Here is a 22,443-nt window from a genome sequence, read left to right on the forward strand (position 1 = left end):
AGTGGGGCAACAGGAAATAGACTGCAAATCACACGACATACTGTATGCACTTACCAACTTTGTGTTCGCTCTGTATAGGAAAGGAGTGTTACCTGCTTTGACTAGGGGCGTAACCGCAAGGTAAACACAGTCAGTGCCTGCGCCCCATATTCCCTCAGTCGCGTTTGCCCTGTTATAGTGTGCGGAGTGTAGCCTCGTGGTGAACATGACAACTAGGGCTCGAAAGTTTATGACCTAAAGAAGCACAAAATATGCAAGCAAATATGACCTAAAAATTACCTAAATATGACCTGAGAAAGGTAAAATATGACTTAAGCATTTTAGGGGTGGGTAGCAAGTATTAGAGTACTGCTAACATTAAACCTGCCAAAGAGTGATTAGTGATGATACAGCAGACACATTCATACTGACAGACCTACACTAGATGCGTTAAAACTTTATACATTCATTCAATATTATAGCACTGTGGCCCAGTTCTCAACTCTGTTTCCCTAAAAAGGAACCCAAAAACGTATTAGCATGCTTTTTTTGTATCTGTCGGCGTACTTTTGTACAGCATCTCTTTCTCAGTACAAAACTTTCTTCAGCTTGTCCTAGTTATGTCTAGGGTCGCTGAAACCACCCAGGTTCATTTTGGTTCTGGCCGGGGGTTTAAGACCGGATGCCCTTCCTGCCGCCACGTGATTTTTAGATGAACATCTCAACCCAGGATTGACCGGGATTAGAACCTCGGCCTACCAGGTGGGAAGCCAGCAGCTAAACAACTGAGATAATCACGCCCCCATCTCTTTCTCGGAATAATGTTCTGTAAACCTGCTACCTAACTGTTTCAAAAAAAAGAAAGAAAAATACGTCTACTACAGTATTTGCAAATACTGTATTTGAAACTCGATGGAGATAACATGTATTTGTTAGAAACGTCACCTCAATTTAAATAAAAATGCTCAAAATACAACCAAATATGACCGTATATCACTAAAATGAGCAAAATGTGACCAAAGCAACAAAAATGGCTGACATGTGCATTTATAAGCAACATAAAATTGCTTTAAGCGGGGTCCGGGATCCATCATCCTCAGTCATTTATCAGATTTCTGGTAAAATGAGCGCAGGAAAGAAATTAACTTTTCCTTAACAACCGAACTTTAGTGACAACATAATGGCACAATGACTCCATTTGGACCCCATTTTGCAGGGTAGAATACTCGGCCACCTGGAAGCAGCCCAGACACAGACTAAAGTCGCCGTATCCTTGAATGTGCCTCAAAGTCTAATTTCCAGGCTTTGGAGGCGATTTCGAGACACAGGAGATGTTAGTCGTAGGCCAGTACCAGGTCGACCAAGGGTAACCACCCCACAGCAGGATTGATATCTGGCCAAAACCGCCCGACTAAATCGGAGTGCACCTCCGAAACAATTGACGGTGGAGCTTGCAGGCACCTCAGGGGTTGCCGTTTCCCGGCAAACTGTGTACTGGAAGCTCAGAACAGCAGGGCTGTTTGCCCGACGTCCAGCGGTGTGCGTTCTGCTCACTCCAGCACTGTGGAGCCGTCAGCATCGAAACTGGACCGTGAATTAATGGAGGCATGTGCTCTTCACAGATGAATCCTGCTTCAGTTTGTGGAACGATTCCCATCGCACATTAATCTGGAGAGAACCGGGTAGCCGATAAAGCAACAGGAACACCGTGGAACGGGACCAGTATGGTGGTGGTGGCATCATGGTGTGGAGCGGCATCATGTTAAATGGCCATATGGACCTGTACATCTTCATGGGTGGTCCGAGGAACACTGTTAACGCTCGGAGATACAGGGACGAGGTACTGAGATAACATGTTCGACTCTTCAAAGGTGCGGTTGGTCCAGACTTCCTCTTAATGGACGATTATGCCCGACCGCACCGTGCTGCTCTGGTGGATGAATTTCTAGCTGCGGAAGACATTCATCGCATGGAATGGCCAGCGAGGTCTGCGGATCTGAATCCTATAGAATATGCCTGGGATGCATTGGGGAGGTGAATTGCATCCCGTCAGCGTCCTCAAGGACCCTCCAAGACATTCGCATTGCCCTTTCGGAGGAATGGGATCAACTGCCACAAGAGTTCTTGGACCACCTGTTAGGGAGCATGCCACGGCGCTGCGAAGCATGTTTGGCCATTAGGGGTAACCATACATCCTATTAACAGCATATTTTGTTGTGGAAGACATTTGCAAGTTTTGTTAGTTGTTGTCAAAGTGTACCTTAGCTATCAGAACCTTTCTGACACTGTATTTTTGGGCAAGTCCATCTTATCTGAAGTTCCATACAACATCTGTTTTCTGTAAATAGCCATCACCCAAACATCAGTAGAACAAAGGTGGACTGCAATTTTTTATGTTTATTGACATTGAGACAAATATAAATATTTCTGGACTGGGAGGTGTTTCTTCTTCATTTTCAGCTCCCAGTCAGGGGTATCTTATCTGAAGTTCCATAATAAGATACTTTATCTGAAGTGGTTTTCTTGCAGAACATGTCATGGTGTGAACAGCTGGTGTGAAAATGTTGTATATCACCATACATTGTAGAACAGTGACAGTGAGAGGTAGGAAGTTCTGCAAGAGTTTCACTTAAAATTACGTTATATTGATATGTATTTTCTGATGTGGAAAATGAATAGAATATTCATCATATTGTCCTGAATTTTCTTTTCCTTCTTCCTTTACACTCTGTGGGTGGGAGCGTAGATGAAGAATTCACATGCGGGATCCCCTGCCTGTCGTAAGAGGTGATTAAACGGGGTGGCCAAGGGATGATTGAATTAGAAACCTGAAACTACTTGTGATTAGTACCATCACGCGGGGAAAGCCATGGGTCGCCTTTACTTGTGAGTAGTACCACTATGTTAGGTACACAATAGGTTTGTGATTAGTAGCAGCAGAGAGCGGTTCACTGTGGGTTTCCAGTACCTTGATTAGTACCACTATATGCGGAACATCACGGGCTTACGTTGCCTCTGATTTGTACCATAATGTGAGAAACACCACGTGTCTGGGCGTTGCCTGTGATTAGTACCACTATATGAGCGACACTGTTGTTCTGCGTTGCCTGTGATTTGTACCCGCTATGTGAGGAACGCTATTAGATAGTAACGAGTCCACATGGGTTTGCGTTGCTTACGAGTGGTGCTATTTTGTGAGAAACACCATAGAACTACGTTACCTGTACGATGTACAATACAAGTAGTACCATACTCTTTGGAACACCGTAAGTTTATGCTATCTTTGATTAGTACCGCAACTGAGAAATACCGTGGTCCTACTTAACTATTGGTAAGTGCCATTATGGGGAACCAATGACCTGGATATTGAACCCCTTTAGACAACAAGTATCATTGATTCAGGATTGTACTTTGGATGCAGTCCCTTGGTCAGTAATGTGCACAGTTCAAAAAAATTAGGGGTACATGCTTTGTAACGTATGGTATGTGAACGTTAATTTGGTAGATGGGGTTCCAAAGGTTGTACAGCACACCTTGAGACCTTAATTACTCAGAGTATGTCAAATCGAAGTTATACTCCCATCTGTAGGCGTAGCCATGCATTAAACTGTCAGGTGACCCCTCAAAACAAAGTGAATAGCGGTGCGTTCGTGTGTCATCATGAGGTACAGACTACTGCAGTCACTTGAGTACATTGTACGTCAACCAGCACATCCCATGAGACATCTTAACGAGGTTCAAGTTGCAAGGGCCGTCACTTTGATTCAGGAGGATCGACTTTTCGTCGTGTTGGTGTGGATCTCAATGTTTCTCTGTTATTCAACGCTTGTGGAATCACTACAGTGAGACAGGCCAGTTCACAAGGAGGGTTAGACAAGTTCGTGGATGCATGACAACCCCACAGGATGACTGACCATCTGTGCGCTACGGCATCATTCAACAACTGCCAGAGAACTGCAACAAGACTTAAGGACGGTCACTGGAATCACAGTGTCTGACCAGACAGTAAAGGAACAGGTTATGAGAAGTGTTCTTACGACCCAGACGTCCTGTTTGAGTGCCCTGTTTAATGCAGCAACATCGTGCAGCTCTGTTTGGCTGTACCCACGTCAACTGGTAACTTCTCCAATAGAGACCTGTGTTGTTCACAGACGAGTCCAGATTGCCCCTGACACAGCGTGATGTACGTAAACGTGTATGGAGACGTCGTGGTGAGCAGTACATGCCAAATGTTGTCCAGGAAGGCGACCGATTCAGACAAGGTTCTGTGATGGTGTGGGGTGGCATCAGTATTGATGTACGGATCTTGTTGTCATCTGTGGTAATCTTACCGCTGCGGGGAACATCGAGCAGATACTGCTACAGCTCATGTTGGTTGCTGCATACAGTATTGGCCTTGAATTCATACTCATGCACCACAATGCCAGGGCTCGTGAAGCGCACTTCACCAGTGCTGTCTTGTGAGAACTGGATATTCAAGAAATGGAATGGCCAGCAGTGAGTCCCGACATTAAGCTCATCGAGCATGTGTGGTATAGGCTTGACAGAAGTGTTCGTGGGTGTCCTGTTCCACCACAGACTCTCCAAGACCTTGAACAGACTCTCATTGAAGAATGGGACCTGATACCCTAATGTGACCTCCGTCGACTTATACAGAGCATGCAACGTAGCAAGCTGTGATAAATGCTCGTGGAGGACATACACCATACTGAAGCTCTGTGATAAAAATCCACCCTGAAGGACTGTTATCACTTTGTTTTCGCCCCTACTTGGACATTTCTGTTTGCGTTTTTAGAATGAACGCGAATCCATCTATATTCTTTTGTATACTTCAATGATAAAGAATAAAGGTTTAGTTGGTAATATACCTGGGTGTGGGGTATTGTTTTGTGGAGCATAGCATACGTTCAAAAACACGTTCCCCTAATTTTTATGAACTGTGTAGTTTCTGGGAAGGCGAGGCATTGTGGGTCGGATCCACTGATTGTTTTAAATTCATATTCAACCATAAATTCTTCATAATCACGTCTTGAATTCTGGTCATTGAATGAATTTTGTACTTTTAAATTGTCAGAGCATTTAGTCTCATTTTTGTACCATTAGGGGCCGACGACCTAGATGTTGGGCCCCTTGAAATAACAAGCATCGTCATTGTGATCAATAACAACCTTCTTCCTGTTTCTTGTTCACTTATTTACAAGGCTAGATCAAGATGCTATCTAAAGGATAATATTGAAAATCTGTGCAATATTTACAAACCATTAGAAAACTAGATTTGTAGTTATTTCTTAATATGATCATATTACTTATTATTTTTCCATTATAAAGGTTGTTTCTCAGTGGAATTGTGTGTATTATTAGATATACTTATCAATAACTTCTTTTTCTTATCATTAGGTAATGGCTGCTTGTGGATGATACCCATCATGTTGAGTACTTCCCAGAATCCGACTGGTACAGTGCATAGCACTATGCTGCAAACTCGTTCACAAGATGTAGTATTGAGTGATGTGGCTCCTAAGGACTGGGTCAAAGTAAATCAGGGTACAGTCGGTTATTATCGTACCCAATACCCACCTGAAATGCTTGCACAATTTGTACCTGCTATTCGTGACAAGAGTCTACCTCCACTTGACCGACTTGGGCTTTTGGATGATCTCTTTGCCCTGGTATGTACATTTTTCTTTAATATTCCACTTTCTAAGCCATTTACAGTGAAACCTAATTATGACGTATTAGTGCAAGCCAAAGAACATGAATTCATAATGAGGGAAATATGTTGAACAAAATAGATAATTAGGGTGACATTTAGTATTAAGCAGAAGAACATATCAGTATTTGTTTGTTACAGTTATATTAGTCGAGACTTATCTTGTGTTTGGAAGCATCAGCATTCCAAATATGTATGAAATCTTCAATATTCCAAACATGTTTGGAATACGTAGCATAATATCATCTTCTCCTCCCTCGCCTTTCCCTGTCATATGGGGTTGGATTTCTTTATCTTGAGGTGCCATTTACCGTACATGTGCAAATAATTCTCACCGTTGAATAAACCCCACACCCTAATTTTAGGAGAGGACATTAAAAAAAGTGTTCGTGTAGCTTTGTTAAATATTTATATTGAATACCATAAATACTACAGTACAATAAATAATAAAATTATGAAGCAATTTATCGCATCTTATCTCTGGTTGGATGATTAGGGTCTGACAAAGCCGGGGATTTTACTGCATATGGCAGAAGTAAGAAGGACATAAAATGCAGACTAGCACAAGCAAGCAAGAGCTTCCTTAAGAAAAGAAATTTCTCACTTCAAACATTGATATAGGAATTAGGAAGATGTTTCTGAAAACTTCATCTGGAGCATGGCATTGTATGGAAGTGAAACATGAATGATAACTAGCTCGGAAAGAAAGGGAATAGATGCGTTTGAAATGTGGTGTTACAGAAGAATGCTGAAGGTGAGATGGATAGATCGAATCACAAATGAAGAGATACTGAATCGAATTGGTGAGAGGAGAGCGATTTGGCTAAATTTGATGAGAAGCAGAGAGAGAATGATAGGATACGTGCTAGGACACCCAGGGCTTGTTCAGTTGGTTTTTGAAGAAAGTGTAGGTGGTAAGAATGGTAGGGGTAGACCAACATGTGAATATGACAAGCAGATTAGAGCAAATGTAGGATGCGATAGTTACATAGAAATGAAAAGGTTAGCACAGGATAGGGTGGCATGGAGGGCTGCATCAAACCAGTCTTTGGATGATGACTCAAACAACAACAACAACAACATGGTTTTTCCCCTGGTTCGGGGACTGGGGGTTTGTCCCAATACTGTAATCTTTATACACAGCACACCACACAAGTAACCACTACAGAAATATGCAACAGTGAATAACAGCCCTCCATGTAGGGTTGGTATCATAAAGGGTATTCAGCTATAAAATAGCACCAAATACACATGCATGACATAGTTTGCACTCGCAACACTGCAAGGGTGTGGGACAAGTGGTAGGAGAAAAATAAGACTAAAAAGAATTCCCTCACATTGTAAACCTTGTAGCCTACACTCAGTGGCATTTCAAAACATACTGGCATCCAGTCTGCATTACCCATTTGCGAAAATACATACTCATTTTTATGGTACAGAGTGGTAGCAAATATGTGGAAATACACTCTCTTTTCTTCAAAATCAGGAACAGGATATATGAATAGGTGACTGAAAAGAGACAGTCTGGATGAGCGGCCGCAGGTGAACTGTGGTAAGATGAAACCTAAATTATGGTGTGTAAGGTTAGCCATGGATGTCTCGCGCATGCTTTAGAATGAAATAAGTTTTGTAAGAAAGCAAACACTGTGAAATGTCTCCCAGTTAATTTTGAAGAAAAGAAAGTGAATTTCCACATATTTCCACCAAGGAAAGTAAAGGACAGAAATTGGGAGTAATTTGGCCACGGTCTATTAAAGGTACCATCCCAGTGTTTGCCTGGAATTGAGAATGGGAAACCGTTGAAAACCATTCCCAGGATGGCTGAGGTGGGATTCGAACCCACGCTCTTCTGAATGCAATCCACTATTAATTCATTGATGGTGAATTCAAAAATGAAACCGGTGCTCCATCAGAAGAAACAATGACTCGTGGAGTAAAACGTCTTTGTGATCGTACTGTGCGCAAACACTATACAAACGCAAAACAGAAAAAACTCCCACATAATTTTAGTGCATAAAACAGAGTCATAAATGTATGAAAAGTGCTCTGATATTTTCGGTACAATTGAAAAAATGTATTACTGTACAACTTATGTTAATAGATTATATAACATGTACTGTATTTGTTTTTTAGTTTTTTTATTATCTAGATTTTCGATAATCCGGAACAGTTCTGGTCCCACTTAATCCAGATAAACGAGGTTCTTGTGTACATGTTAAAATTTGATTTCATAGCATTTTCCTGTAATTAATGTTGCTTGAGGTTTGACATAGCTTCAGTGTATTGAATGACGATAAAAAAGCAAAGCAAAGTCATCTCCGTACAGGCCATGAAGGCCCTTGGAGGGGTGGAAGGTAAAGGCCTCCACTATCCGTAACCTAGGCACTTGATGGGGTAGAGTGGTTACCTCTACGCCCAGCTGCCGTTGCCCCCAGGAATTAACCTGGTACTCATTTTTGGTGTAGGCTGAGTGAACCTTAGGGCAATGTGCACCTCCGGAAGTGAAAATCCCATTTCTTAAATTTTACGATTTCCTGACAGGGATTCGAACACACGTTTTTCATTTACTTGCCAATAAGTGTGGCACGAAAACTGGCAAGTTTCTGCTAATAGAAGAGGAATTTTTGGAATACGTGATACCGTTGCGTAATGATGCTAATGCCATTTCTCATGACGATTTCTTCGGAGATAATTGAGAACAGTGTCAAGAAAACAGGAATCTCAAATGTGTTGGATGGAAATGAAGATGATTTGCTTTGGAAAGCTGCAAAGGAAAGCATTTTCTTCATCTTTCTGGTATGCCATTGTATACAGATGTGATTAGGACTTTAGCTAATTCATATTTATTTTGCTTCAGGTACTATTATTAGCTCGCAATGGGAAGAATACATTTTAGATACCCATTGGCTACTTCAAACTTGTGTTCAGTGTGTCATATGTAAGCTTATGGTCGTGACAGTTCATAAGAAAACTGATCTGATAATTTTACATCATATGACGATCAAGTTGAATTTTTCCTAATGTGGTCTTCTATATATTTAATTTTTTGTAAGTCAGAATTATACAATTAATTATGCAGGTAATTTCTTTGACCATTTTGCATTGTATCAGGTGATTCAATCTTATACCAAGAATTCCCTATCCTTCTGATACTAGTACTTTATATCTTCTGTCGGTTTTTCACAATTTATTAAAATTCGTATCCACCTTATTCAATACATTAAAATGTTGTACATATGTACACATACCGGACAATAGGACAGTATTTCAGATTGTGCGCAATAGCTTTACGTGTTACCTTTCACGATCACGCCCTCCGGAGCTCCAACAGGTTGCCGCCCCTCGTTTGCTCCTTCCTTCTTCCCCTAGTTCCCCTCTTTTGACCCAAACTAACCTTGGACACTTGTTAACACAACAAGGCTCGCTTAGCTACTCGGTGCTTTGCAAGGACAGCGATCATATGAGGTGAGTCACATAAATGTTTGTTATAAGACGTAAATTTTAAGTTTTTGGTCAAGCGATAGCTTACTGGTTTCCTATTATTTCAGGTCCGCATTGAACTGGGAATGAGATAATTGTTAACATCTAAAAGCACCGGCTTCTCATTTTCCACCTCACTACGATTGCTACAATATAACAGCTTGAAGATTTTATTGAATTAGTTTTAATACAGTTCTACATGAAATTTTTTTTATAAAGTGTCAAACAGAGCTAATGTTTTTTAAGAAGATTATGTTTTCAGTGGTTGTTTTTGTTAAACCCACGATAATATAATCTTACATCGGATTTTATCAATTCAAAGTTTAATACTTGCAAGTCTTAGATAATATGGACTTGAAATAGTTTAATTACATGTTTTTAAATCATCAATATGTTTTTAAAATTTGTTTTATGTGATATAGATAAACTTATACTGTATGTTTGCCAAATATTTCCTAGAATGTATTTCAGCAGATGATGACGCAGAATAAGGCGTTGAAACTAGTTCTGATAAAATATATGTTGTAATTTCATCCTAACAACATTTTAATCTATTGAATAAGGTGGATACGAATTTTAATAAATTGTAATCTTGGTTCAATACGGACAAATTATGAAATTTATCTACTTAACTGGTTTTTCACAAGACGCCTGGCTAATCCCCATAATTATTATTCTGTCTTTTTCTTTGCTTCTCTAATGTTTTCCAGCCTTCCTGTCCCACATTAAGAATGAGGCTTTCTCAATAATAGTTCTGTTAATTAGTGTGTAATTCTTTGCTACCTTCTGCTGATGAAGTTGGGAAGCAGAAACAGGTTGTCAGGCGCTGAGAAAATTTATATCTAAAAGACATGTGCACTACTCCCTTCCCTACCGATGACGTGAGACGTAAGATGGTACGCACCTAGGGGAAAAATGAGGCGTGGACCACGACTAGGAAAGGCCAAGAGAACACAGCCTTGAGCTGAAAACGTCCCTCATTGTTGATGAATAAGGATATCAATCTAATACTACAGCAATAAAATCCGAATAAAACTTAAATGGGGGTTTATTGATAAAGTAAAATTGAAACAGATAAGCAAAATAGTGATGTCAGTAACTTAAAAAGGGAAAAGGAATGTAACATAAGCATACCTCGTTCAATTGATGTCAAAACATTATAATGTGAGCACGGCGTTATTACACTCCAAGATACAGATAACTATTATCAGAAGCTCGCCGCCTCAAAATAACCTCGTTACATCATGTGCAGATATTAATACAGCTCACACGGCCCAGTTACGTCGTTCTTTTTACGAGATTGACTTCTTTCAAGCATATATATTCTTTTTGCTCATTATCCACACAACAACAATAGCCATATCACTACGAAAAACCTCTCCGCATCATGGAGAAGAAAAGGCAGGTAAAACAAATATGAAAGACAATATCACGCCAGAGAGAGGAATGTCTCTGGACCAAAGAAGTGTATTAAAATCAAAGGCGGAAACACGGGCACGCGCATCGCCCACAAGAATGAAAGTAAACAAACATGGCCGCCTCACGGGCAAGAAAGCACCCGAGACAGAGACCAAGATAAAATAAGTAATACCATACAAAGAACAAAAATAAGGTACAGAAACTAAATTAAAAACGAAAACAGAACTGACCAGTACATCATCTTTCTGCTCCCCTCACTCACGCACACACTCCCGAACTCACACACATATGCCAGTACGGCAGGCAATACGAGCGGTCGCTCCAATTAACAAAGTCCAACACCTATCCATATAGGGTGACTCACCTGGTCACGCACTGTAGGTCACTCGTACACCAGACAGCAGTGTGCACGACACAAACAATATAACAACGAGATCGGAAGAATCCCGTACTCAAAACCACCATGTCACGTGCCCCGTACGACGAGAATGGAGCTTCCAGTCGACACGGGGAGCACAGATATATTTGATGGCGAAATACCATACGATGCATTGCACATAAATGGAAGCAATTTGAGACTCAGTTATCATCATGGCATAGTCACAAACATACTAGCAGACACACGTCCCATTCATGCAGTTTGGAGCGGAAGACGCATATCGATCAACCATAATCAATAGGGCCAATAGTAATACTAAAGAACTGCAGAACCAAAGTTAAACAAGAATTAACGTACCTGCTATATGAATAATCAAAATAATAAGATGCATGTTACTGTGAGCAAGGTCTGAATATATTAAACACCCATTTATAAGATAGGAATGCAGTTCTGCTATGTGTGGGCTCCATTGTTAATTCATCTCCCGTAAACAAAGCAAAGATACCCTTCTCGTCTCGCAAAAGGAACGATCTTTCGTATTTATATTACACACTGCTGCCCTCTGTAGTACATTGTCAGAAACACATAAGGTATTCGAATTGAGGCCATAGGAAGCCATTTACATATTGAAAAAACGTCACATTTATGGACATGCCATTAGGTATGGCTCACATGATGAGGAGAGAACCTATATATTTTTAGACAGTAGGGTTGAGTTTTATCATTGTCCTTTTGTGTTTTTATTATTTCCCTTGACTCTGTTTTATCTTTCGTGTACATTCCTACCATACTTTGTTGCTTGTAGCTTTTTGTCTGATTTATATGCAAAAAAAGACTAAACAGTGATTTGTTCTGATTTGCTTGTGTGATTATGGGCTTTTTCAAAATTAGTTTCTTGTGGAGGACTGGTGTAAAAACTTTCTTACTGGCTAGGATTTTTCCTCTCTTCACATTTTCAAATTTGTTGTGTTTCATTGTAGGTACGAGCTGGCCAAACACCAACTGTAGAAGTGTTAAGGTTAATGGAAGCATTTACTAATGAAGATAACTACACTGTGTGGTCAAGTATTAGTAATATCCTTGGACAGCTGGGCCTACTTCTCTCACACACTGATTTTGAGCATCTTTTCCGTGCCTATGGTCGGAAACTGATGTTGGATGTAGGAAAGAGACTTGGCTGGGACCCTAAGGAAAATGAAAGTAAGTTTGATCAATTGATTCAGTTCTCTTTAATTCTTATAAATGTTTATACTGTTGAATAAATTTATTACAGCTTTTTAAAAAAATAAATAGTTTAAGTAGTCTTAGTAATTGGTTCAGTCTTATGTATGGTTCTGGATTCAAAGTCGTTTGCAGTTGAGACTTAACATTGACAGGTGATACTCATATATGCGCCCTTCCTGCGTCCAGGTCGGTCAACGTAAAGGATTCCCAGCCAGCTTCTCAGGGAATGTTGAAATTTGGTTCAGTTTCATGTGGGATTCGAAAGACTATTCGATGCGCCTATCACCATATCATCAATCTCAACCTCACTGATGGACATCTCCATCCGACACATCTCGGCAATGATATTCAACTTGAAAAATGCAATACCTTATTTCTAATACGTCTTATCATACTATTATTTCTATAAATAACACTTCAAGTTATCCATTACTTACAACTATTTATTAAACAGAATAATGTAATAAAGAATAGGAAGGGAAAAATATTATATACAAATTGTTTTCCAGTAGATAAGCAATCACTGAACAGTTGATTCCCTATATTATGCAACTAACCTTTGTATCTTACTTTCTACATTCTTCATGTCATTAATTGAAATGGGTTCGCTTTTCTCTTTTATGCTTTCTTATAAGTGGAGATTGATCAGTTACAATCTACATCTGACAATTCACATTATTCTAAACTGATTCGAAAGATTCTTCTTCTTGGTCTATACTCTTAATTGAAAATTGGAGTTTAGCATTGTATCTAACCAAAATTATACCATTTAACATCATCAGTTCAATATCCTAACAAAGGTATAATACTTTTACTGATTAATCTGAATCTATTTGATGTGAATTATTTTTTGAAATTATTGAATTTTATTATCTGAAATGTTATTATCAGTTATTTACTTAGGTTTTGGAATGCTCAATAAGTTTCTTGTATGCAGCCAGCATTTGATGTTATTAACCTATCATTTACAATGAAATATTTCTACATCTAACATTCTATATAAATGAGCATTAGAATTTAGACATGTGCCAAAAATGTATTGTACTTCCTTCTGTGGTGCTATTATAAGCTGACATTACATATACTTTCGTGTGCCATTTATATTGAATCACTTCATCTTGACTTGATCTGGAAAGGAGTAGTTCTTATTTCAAGTAGTGAGGCTATTAGCTGATTAGGGGACATTACTATGAGTTTTACTTAAGGTCAGAATACACTGTAATCATAGTAGTATACTCTCTTCTCAACAAAAACACTGCGATACAATAACTACAGAGTATGATCCTATTCTGGTGTCATCTAATATCACAATTATTCCATCTTTCCTGGAAATCGACGACAGATACACCTTCCTATCTTTTACATTTCTGTATTTACTCTATTCAACTTGTATCACTTCGTAGACTATGACTTTCATATCTTCTTAATACCTCTCATTCTTCAGAACATTCAACTTCCCTCAACGTTATTGCTTCTACACTTGCCCATAATTCACTTAGGATCTATTTCTTCTTATTACAGTATTATACAACCATCGTCCTGTCTATTAACATTATTATATCCTATAACCCATCTTGCCAGCCCTGTGGTGTGGGGTAGCGTACCTGCCTCTTATCCGGAGGCCCCGGGTTCGGTTCCCGGCCAGGCCAGGGATTTTTACCTGGACCTGAGGGCTAGTTCGAGATCCACTCAGCCAGAATTGAAGAGCTATGTGACGGTGAGATGGTGGTCCCGGTCTAGAAAGCGAATAACAGCTGAGAGGATTCGTCGTGCTGACCACACAACACCTCGTAATCTGCAGGCCTTCGGGCTGAGCAGTGGTTGCTTGGTAGGCCAAGGCCCTTCAAGGGCTATAATGCCATGGGGTTTGGTTTGGTTTGGTTTATAACCCATCTTAATTTCATACAGCATGTAACCTCTCCAATACTCTTTGAATGACAACCACATAGACCTTTAATATGATTTGGGATCTATACATCTATTCGTAACACATTCTGCTATGGCATAAAATATATTTTTAAAATGTGGTAAGATTGGAATTAGTTTATAACTATGTCACTTCCTACGCCAATATACATTGATTAGCATAATACTCATTTGTAAGTTCACATGAAATAAGTTAGCTTTGAAGATCACATTTGGCACATTGATTATATGTCACTTGCAATTAAGCTACTGAAATTATTCTCTACCAAATGATACATAAAATTTTGAAGGACAAGAAACTTATCTCTCTTCCTCCGCCTTTTTGGGATGGTCTCTTCTCCTCAGCTGCTACATGGGACCCTCGCGGCTGGTAGCTGCTCCTCTGAGTGTCATCTCTGATCACGGTCGATCATCTTGAGCTAAATTATGCAATCTTGGGCAGTCCATTCCCTCATCTTAGAAAGACTCCATGGTGACAAGCTCGTTCATGAAATCATAAGATACAATTTGTATGAAATAATACATGTTGATGCCGTTCATTAAATTTCTAATTCACTTATTTCTCCAACTATTTATGGTGAATATGAGATTTCTGAGTATTGAATTTGATTTTCTCGGCTAATATGAATATTAGACGCTTGATTTAACTCTTTCTCTTCTCTTGGTGGATTGCCTGAAGTTGCGTATAGCGCTCTAGTTTTCTTCTGATGTTACGGATCAATTTTTTCTGGAATTTTAGAATTTTCTCCACGTGATTTTCGCTGCCTATAGGCAGTTTCATTCAAGATTCTGGTGTTTCCTTGTTCTATAGAGATGATTTAATACAATATTTTATCCTTCCAGCTTACTTGCGTGTTTCTCTCAGAAAAAAGTGATTCAGAAGTCATTTTTTTCTTTCTCTTGTTGTTTCAACAATCCAAATCCTGTTCGTGGTCTTTTACACAGCTATCGCGATTCTAAGCCTTCTGCTATGATGTCAATCTGGACTTCATTGACATTTTTAGTTCATTTACTCTATTCAAATTTGCTGCTGGCACTCGCATTTTTCTTTGCTCTCATTTAATTTCCACTTTAGGGATAGCGTAGTGGTACATATGGAAGGGTCAAAGTACTTTTTGCAATAAATTATTAGTAACTAACTATGAGTGTACTGTAGTTATAAAGGATTACTGGACTTGTAAAAGTTTCATTCAAACAGGTCTCCCCTAGAATGAACCTTAACTCGTTGTTAGGGTGATATACTGCCTGACAAAAAAAATTGTAGCACCCAGAAGGGAAGGAGGAAACAAAATGAAACTTCATGTGTTGAGAGGATATGTAATGTTATTTCAGATTACAAAATCTAGTCAAATTTACAAAGAGCTTGGCAGTACGAACCCACTTATCAGCATGACGTTACACCCCCTCTGCCCTGGATTCATACACTAATTTGGTTGGGAAGGTGTCATGAAGCTGTTGTATCCTCTCCTGAGGCAAGCTGACCCACAACTGTTATAACTGGTCCTTGATATCCTGGATACTGGCACTGGGACGGAGTTGACGTCTGAGCTGGTCTAATACATGTTCTATCGGGAACAGATCTGGGGATCTTGCTAGTCATGGGAGTTCCTCAACACCACACAGAAAATTCATAGAGACACGTGCCGTGTTTGGACGAACAATGTCGTGTTGAAAAATGGCGCCACAATACTGTCGCATGAGAGTTGACACATGAGGACGCAGGATGTCCATGACATACCATTGTGCTGTCAGAATTCCCCCAGTTACTACCAGCTGTGATCTGAACTCATACCCAATAGCTCCCCAGACCATGATGCCAGGAGTAACACAGCTATGCCTCTTCAAAACATCAGAAAAATGGGCCCTCTCTAGGGACTGGTGACTTAGATGTTAGGCCCCTTTAAACAACAAGCATCATCTCTCCAAGATTGCTGTCATACTCTCAGACAATGGTCATCTGGGGTAGTGCAGAACCGTGATTCATCAGTGAACACAGTGTGTCACCATTCATCAGCAGTCCATGCTTTCCGGTCACTGACACCACTCCAAACGCAGCTGTAATTCCGTACCCCGGCTACTGCTAGTCTCCAACAAGTGGTGCAAATGCTGGGGCAGTACCTTAATGAAGGCCATGGCCACTACATTCCCACTACTATCCTTCTGCTGCAAAAAACCTTTGTGTTTGTGCGACGTTAACCCACTAACAAAAAAAATTAAAAAGCCCACACTCACACACTGGTTCACTATTAGGGACTAAATCACACTTATTGAAAGATTGATCTGGGCAAAAAAACCCATTTAATAACCATTTGTAGATGAAAAACTTTCCACAGCTTCCAGTTGTTGTTATGGCCTGAGCAAAATTTGTATACATCTTAATTTTCCTCATAGGTGGGGTTAGATTTGTATTGAAATGTATTCATTGAGATTTAGAGATATACCTTGCAAATAATCGATCATGTAATATTGGTATTTTCATGGGAGGAATAATTTTTTGAGACAATAATGTTCCATGTTTACATTTGTAAATATAGCAGTGCCCAGGTCAAATTGTGATGAACAGTTAGTGGAATCCAAGCATTTTGAGGAGTGGGTAAATGAAATATCAGATGAAAGTGATGGTGAATTTTATGGAAGGAGAATTGTTCGTGATAGCAGTGTGAATTAGAGACAGTGAGAAATTTGTGAACGAAAATGAAATGTGTGATTGGATTTGGATTGGTGACATGAACAGCATTGTAAAAATAAATTAGCTAAAAAAACCAATTAAATTAATAAATTTCATTGTTTGTCCGTATTGAACCAAGATTACAACTTTTATTATAATTTGGATCCACCTTATTTAATACATAAAAAACTGTTGTTTAGATGAAATTACAACATATATTTCAATCAGAACTAGTTTCGACGCCCTTTTTGCGTCATCATCAGCTGATATAGGTTCTTGAAAAAATTGGCAATCACATAAGTTTATCTACGTCCAATTGAACACAATTTAAAACCATATTAACAACCTAAAACTGTGTTACAATTATAATGTTTCAAAGTCTATATTTTCTGCAAGTCCGAGACTTGCGAATCTTAAATTTAAATTGATGAAAACATATGTAAACTGGTTTGCTCACTAATAAACTAACCTGGATTTAAAAGAACAACAACTTAAAAATAAAATAGTCTTGAAGAAACATTAGCTTAATTTAACACACCTCTTAAAACGTGACGTAGAATTGTATTAAAATAATTCATAAAATCTTCAGAGTCGCTTTAATGGAGCAATCCTAGTGAGGTGGAAAAGAGCAATCGGTCCTTTAAGATGTTAACAAGTACAACGTTCCCAGTTCAATGCGGACCTGAAATAATAGGAATCTAATAAACTATCACTTAACTGAAGAGGCATAATATAAAATTACGTCTTATAACGTAAACGTTTTTAAGTGACTCGCCTCAAAAGATCGCTGTCCATGCGAAGCACTATCAAGCCTAGCGAGCAGTGTTGTGTTAGTAATCAAGTGTCCAAGGTTGGTCTGGGCCGAAGGGGAGAAATAGGGGAAAGAGGGAGGAGCAACTGAGGAGCTGCAACCTGTTGGAGCTCCGGAGGGTGTGGTCGTAGAATGCAACTAGTAAAGCTATTACACATAATATGAAACACCATCCTATTGACCGGGATATGTACATTTTAAAAAAACTCAATAAGGAAATCAAAAAGAATATTTGATTTTTCAGAAATTTCATTTAAATTAAGGTTTGGATTAAAATACTGATCCAGGTGTATATAGCAACCCTCCGTAACATCCAGCAAACTTCCTTTTCCTAAGTTCTCCAAGATCTCAATGTCCTGTTCTATAGATGTGACTTTATGCTTTACATCATGTACATGCTGGCCTACTGCAGAAAATCTGTTATATTTTATTGCATTGGTATGTTCCGTGGATCTAATTTTAAAACTTTGTCTTGTTTGACCTACATATGTGCACCCACAGTTGTTAGGTTTAAATCTATACACACCCGATTTGGTATATGGGTTTGATCTATTAACTGAGGCTGAATTGTGCAATACAACTGTATTATTATTATCAGTACGAAAAGAAACCTTGACATTATGTTTCTTGAAAACATTAGTAAACTTATATATATCCTTATTATAAGGCCTAAATATTGCGAACGCCTTCCGATTAGGTTTGTCTTTGGCCAAAGTGGTTTGTAAACGGTACCTGAACTTGTTGATGATACGTTCAATAAATCATTCACTAAACCCAATAACCTTAGCCATTGAACGGATTATATTGAGTTCTTTATTCAAATTAGCTTTCATCATGGGGATCCTAAATGCCCGTTCTACTAAACTATTGTATGTAGAGTTTTTTTTTACTCTGTCGGTGTTCTGAGTCTTGTCTAATAATGACTGGGCTTTGTGTAGGCTTTCTAAAAATACTATAAGCAAAAGATGAATCCGATCTGTTGATTTTTAAGTCAAGAAAATTGATTCATTACTTTCTGACTCCAAAGTAAATTTAATCTGTGGGTCAATGTTATTAAATCTATCTAGAGTAGCCATTGCGTCCCTAACACGTTCGTCTAAAATTACTAATGTATCGTCCACAAACCTAGACCAAAACAGAATGTTGTCAAATTCTCTGTCGTTCTCCATCATGTATGTTTCCAAAGAATCCAGATAAATCTCCACCAAGATTCCCGAGGCCGGAGATCCCATTGCCATTGTCAAAGACGAAGTAGTTATTATTTACAAGTAACTTAACCAATTTCATGAAATCTTGTATTTCAAGTTCACTTAGCTGACTGCAGGATCTTAGATTCTTAAAAACAATAGGAAGCAACTTACTGGTTCTAATACTCGGAAACATGTTGACGATATCAAATGAATGTAAGGTATGGCGAGATTGTAATTTAAAATTGCTTAATTTATTAACCAGTTCTGTGGAGTTCTTTATGGATTTGTTTGCCGTAAATCTATAGTGTTGTTTAAGGAATATTTCTGAATGAACTTAGCTAATTTGTATAGAGGACTGGGTCTGCAATTTATTATGGGCTGAATGGGAACCCCGGCCTTGTGAATCTTGGAAGTCCCGGGTTCATATTTACTAGTTTTTGCTTCTCCTGTTCGGTAAAGAGGAAGGAAGTATTCTTTAATGTTTGTTTTAATTGGCGTTGTAGAGTTTGCGTTGGGTCTTTCTTGATCAATAAAAATTTTTCATTATTGAGAAATTGTTTAGTCTTATGAATGTAATCATCCTTATGCGTGATTACCGTCACAATACCCTTATCTGCTTTAGTGATAATGAGCTCCTCATCTTTAACCTTCTTTTTAAGTTCTATAATACACTTCTTATCAATACTGATGTCCTTGGAACTGTAAACGGCATTATCTTTCTTATTAGTAACTAAACTATTGTGCAACTTTCTTTTCAAATCTAATCTAACTTCATCCTGCATCTCATGTGGTAATTTACCAATCGCAACCTCCGATTCCACCACAAGTTTTGTGGTCTTTTTGGCTAGGTTGAAATTAGGCCAGTTATGTTTTGGGCCTTTAGAAAGAATTTGCATTTCTTTCTCCTTCAAAATGGTCTTGGAATGGTAGATAACTGGTGTATGAAAACTCCTGATTAAGCCTTTATTAGGAAACTGTTTAGCTTCGAAGACTGGTTTGCTTGAAAACGATTCTTTCTTTAGCATTTCTAGATTTTTTATCTAATACTTTCTGTTTAGCAGGAAGAAAGTTATCTAATTTATTCTGAACCGAGTCTTGAAAAATGTTCCATTGTGCTTTAGTAAGCAAGGCAGCGGCCCTGAGGTGAGTCTCATATAATTGCTGATTCAAAAAAGTTTTTTTCTTATAAAGAAATTTTAACTCAATTTTAAGACGAATCTTTTACATTTTTGTTGTACGTTACGTGGGTGCGAAAATACCATATTCGTTCTAAATACCCTCTTTAAAAAATTCGGGCTCAGATTAAATTCAACACATTTTTTGATAAACTTTATATCCTTGCCTATCTTTCCTACCTTGATTCTTAAGCCCAAATACCTATGGGCCACTATCTTTGCCTGGTGGGCCTCTTCAGTTAAATTAATAAATTTCATTGTTTGTCCGTATTGAACCATGATTACAACTCTTATTATAATTTGTATCCACCTTATTCAATACATAAAAACTGTTGTTTAGATGAAATTACAACATATATTTCAATCAGAACTAGTTTCGACGCCCTTTTTACGTCATCATCAGCTGATATAGGTTCTTGGAAAAATTGGCAATCACATAAGTTTATCTACGTCAAATTGAACAGAATTTAAAACCATATTAACAGCCTAAAACTGTGTTACAATTATACTGTTTCAAAGTGCATATTTTCTACAAGTCCGAGACTTGCGAGTCTTAAATTTAAATTGATGAAAACATATGTAAACTGGTTTGCTCACTAATAAACTAATGTGGATTTAAAAGAACAACAACTTAAAAATAAAATAGTCTTGAAGAAACATTAGCTTAATTTAACACACTTCTTAAAACGTGACGTAGAATCGTAAAAAAATAATTCAATAAAATCTTCAGAGTTGCTTTAATGGAGCAATCCTAGTGAGGTGGAAAAGAGCAATCGGTCCTTTAAGATGTTAACAAGTACAACGTTCCCAGTTCAATGCGGACCTGAAATAATAGGAATCTAATAAACTATCGCTTAACTGAAGAGACAAAATATAAAATTACGTGTTATAACGTAAACGTTTTTAAGTGACTCGCCTCAAAAGATCGCTGTCCATGCGAAGCACAATGAAGCTTAGCGAGCAGTGTTGTGTTGTGTTAGTAATCAAGTGTCCAAGGTGGGTCTGGGCCAAAGGGGGGAAATAGGGGAAAGCCAAGACCATTTTGAATGAGAAAGAAATGCAAATTCTTTCTAAAGGCCCAAAACATAACTGGCCTAATTTCAACCTAGCCAAAAAGACCACAAAACTTGTGGTGGAATCGGAGGTTGCGATTGGTAAATTACCACATGAGGTGCAGGAGGAAGTTAGATTAGATTTGAAAAGAAAGTTGCACAATAGTTTAGTTACTAACAAGAAAGATAATGCCGTTTACAGTTCCAAGGACATCAGTATTGATAAGAAGTGTATTATAGAACTTAAAAAGAAAGTTAAAGATGAGGAGCTCATTATCACTAAGGCAGATAAAGGTATTGTGACGGTAATCATGCATAAGGATGATTACATTCATAAAACTAAACAATTTCTCGATAATGAAAAATTTTTATTGATCAAGAAAGACCCAACGCAAACTCTACAACGCCAATTAAAACAAACATTAAAGAATACTTCCTTCCTCTTTACCGAACAGGAGAAGCAAAAACTAGCAAATATGAACCCGGGACTTCCAACAGCGAGAGCACTCCCCAAGATTCACAAGGCCGGGGTTCCCATTTGGCCCATAATAAATTGCAGACCCAGTCCTCTGTACAAATTAGCTAAGTTCATTCAGAAATTCCTTAAACAACACTATAGATTTACGGCAAACAAATCCATAAAGAACTCCATAGAACTGGTTAATAAATTAAGCAATTTTAAATTACAATCTCACCACACGTTACATTCATTTGATATCGTCTACATGTTTCCGAGTATTAGAACCAATAAGTTGCTTCCTATTGTTTTTAAGAATCTAAGATCCTGCAGTCAGCTAAGTGAACTTGAAATACAAGATTTCATGAAATTGGTTAAGTTGCTTGTAAATAATAACTACTTTGTCTTTGACAAGGTCATTTATAAACAGGATGGGTTGGCAATGGGATCTCCGGCCTCGGGAATCTTGGCGGAGATTTATCTGGATTCTTTGGAAACATACATGATGGAGAACGACAGAGAATTTGACAACATTCTGTTTTGGTCTAGATTTGTGGACGATACATTAGTAATTTTAGACGAACGTGTTAGGGACGCAACGGCTACTCTAAATGTACTTAATAACATTGACCCACAGATTAAATTTACTTTGGAGTCAGAAAGTAATGAATCAGTTAATTTTCTTGACTTAAAAATCAACAGATCGGATTCATCTTTTGCTTATAGTATTTTTAGAAAGCCTACACAAACGGCAGTCATTATTAGACAAGACTCAGAACACCGACAGAGTAAAAAAAAAAAAAACTCTACATACAATAGTTTAGTAGAATGGGCATTTAGGATCCCCATGACGAAAGCTAATTTGAATAAAGAACTCAATATAATCTGTTCAATGGCTAAGGTTATTGGTTTTAGTGAATGATTTATTGAACGTATCATCAACAAGTTCAGGTACCGTTTACAAACCACTTTG

At 38.3% G+C, this 22,443-nt stretch overlaps 2 protein-coding genes across 3 annotated transcripts in view; one reads left to right on the top strand and one right to left on the bottom strand.

The window, feature by feature from the left end:
* Positions 1-22,443, top strand: part of Psa (puromycin-sensitive aminopeptidase) — a 165,546-nt gene that overhangs the window by 67,685 nt on the left and 75,418 nt on the right. For both annotated transcript variants that reach the window (XM_067135579.2, XM_067135580.2), the window contains exons 9-10: positions 5,377-5,648; positions 11,948-12,167. In XM_067135579.2, coding sequence (XP_066991680.2) covers positions 5,377-5,648; positions 11,948-12,167 — 492 coding nt within the window. The remainder of the gene's footprint in view (positions 1-5,376; positions 5,649-11,947; positions 12,168-22,443) is intronic.
* Positions 1-22,443, bottom strand: part of LOC136857155 (ubiquitin-conjugating enzyme E2 W) — a 335,437-nt gene that overhangs the window by 7,791 nt on the left and 305,203 nt on the right. The gene's annotated exons all lie outside the window — the stretch shown is intronic.

This window comes from Anabrus simplex, chromosome 1, assembly GCF_040414725.1.
Source record: "Anabrus simplex isolate iqAnaSimp1 chromosome 1, ASM4041472v1, whole genome shotgun sequence".
Taxonomy (NCBI): Eukaryota; Metazoa; Arthropoda; class Insecta; order Orthoptera; family Tettigoniidae; genus Anabrus; species Anabrus simplex.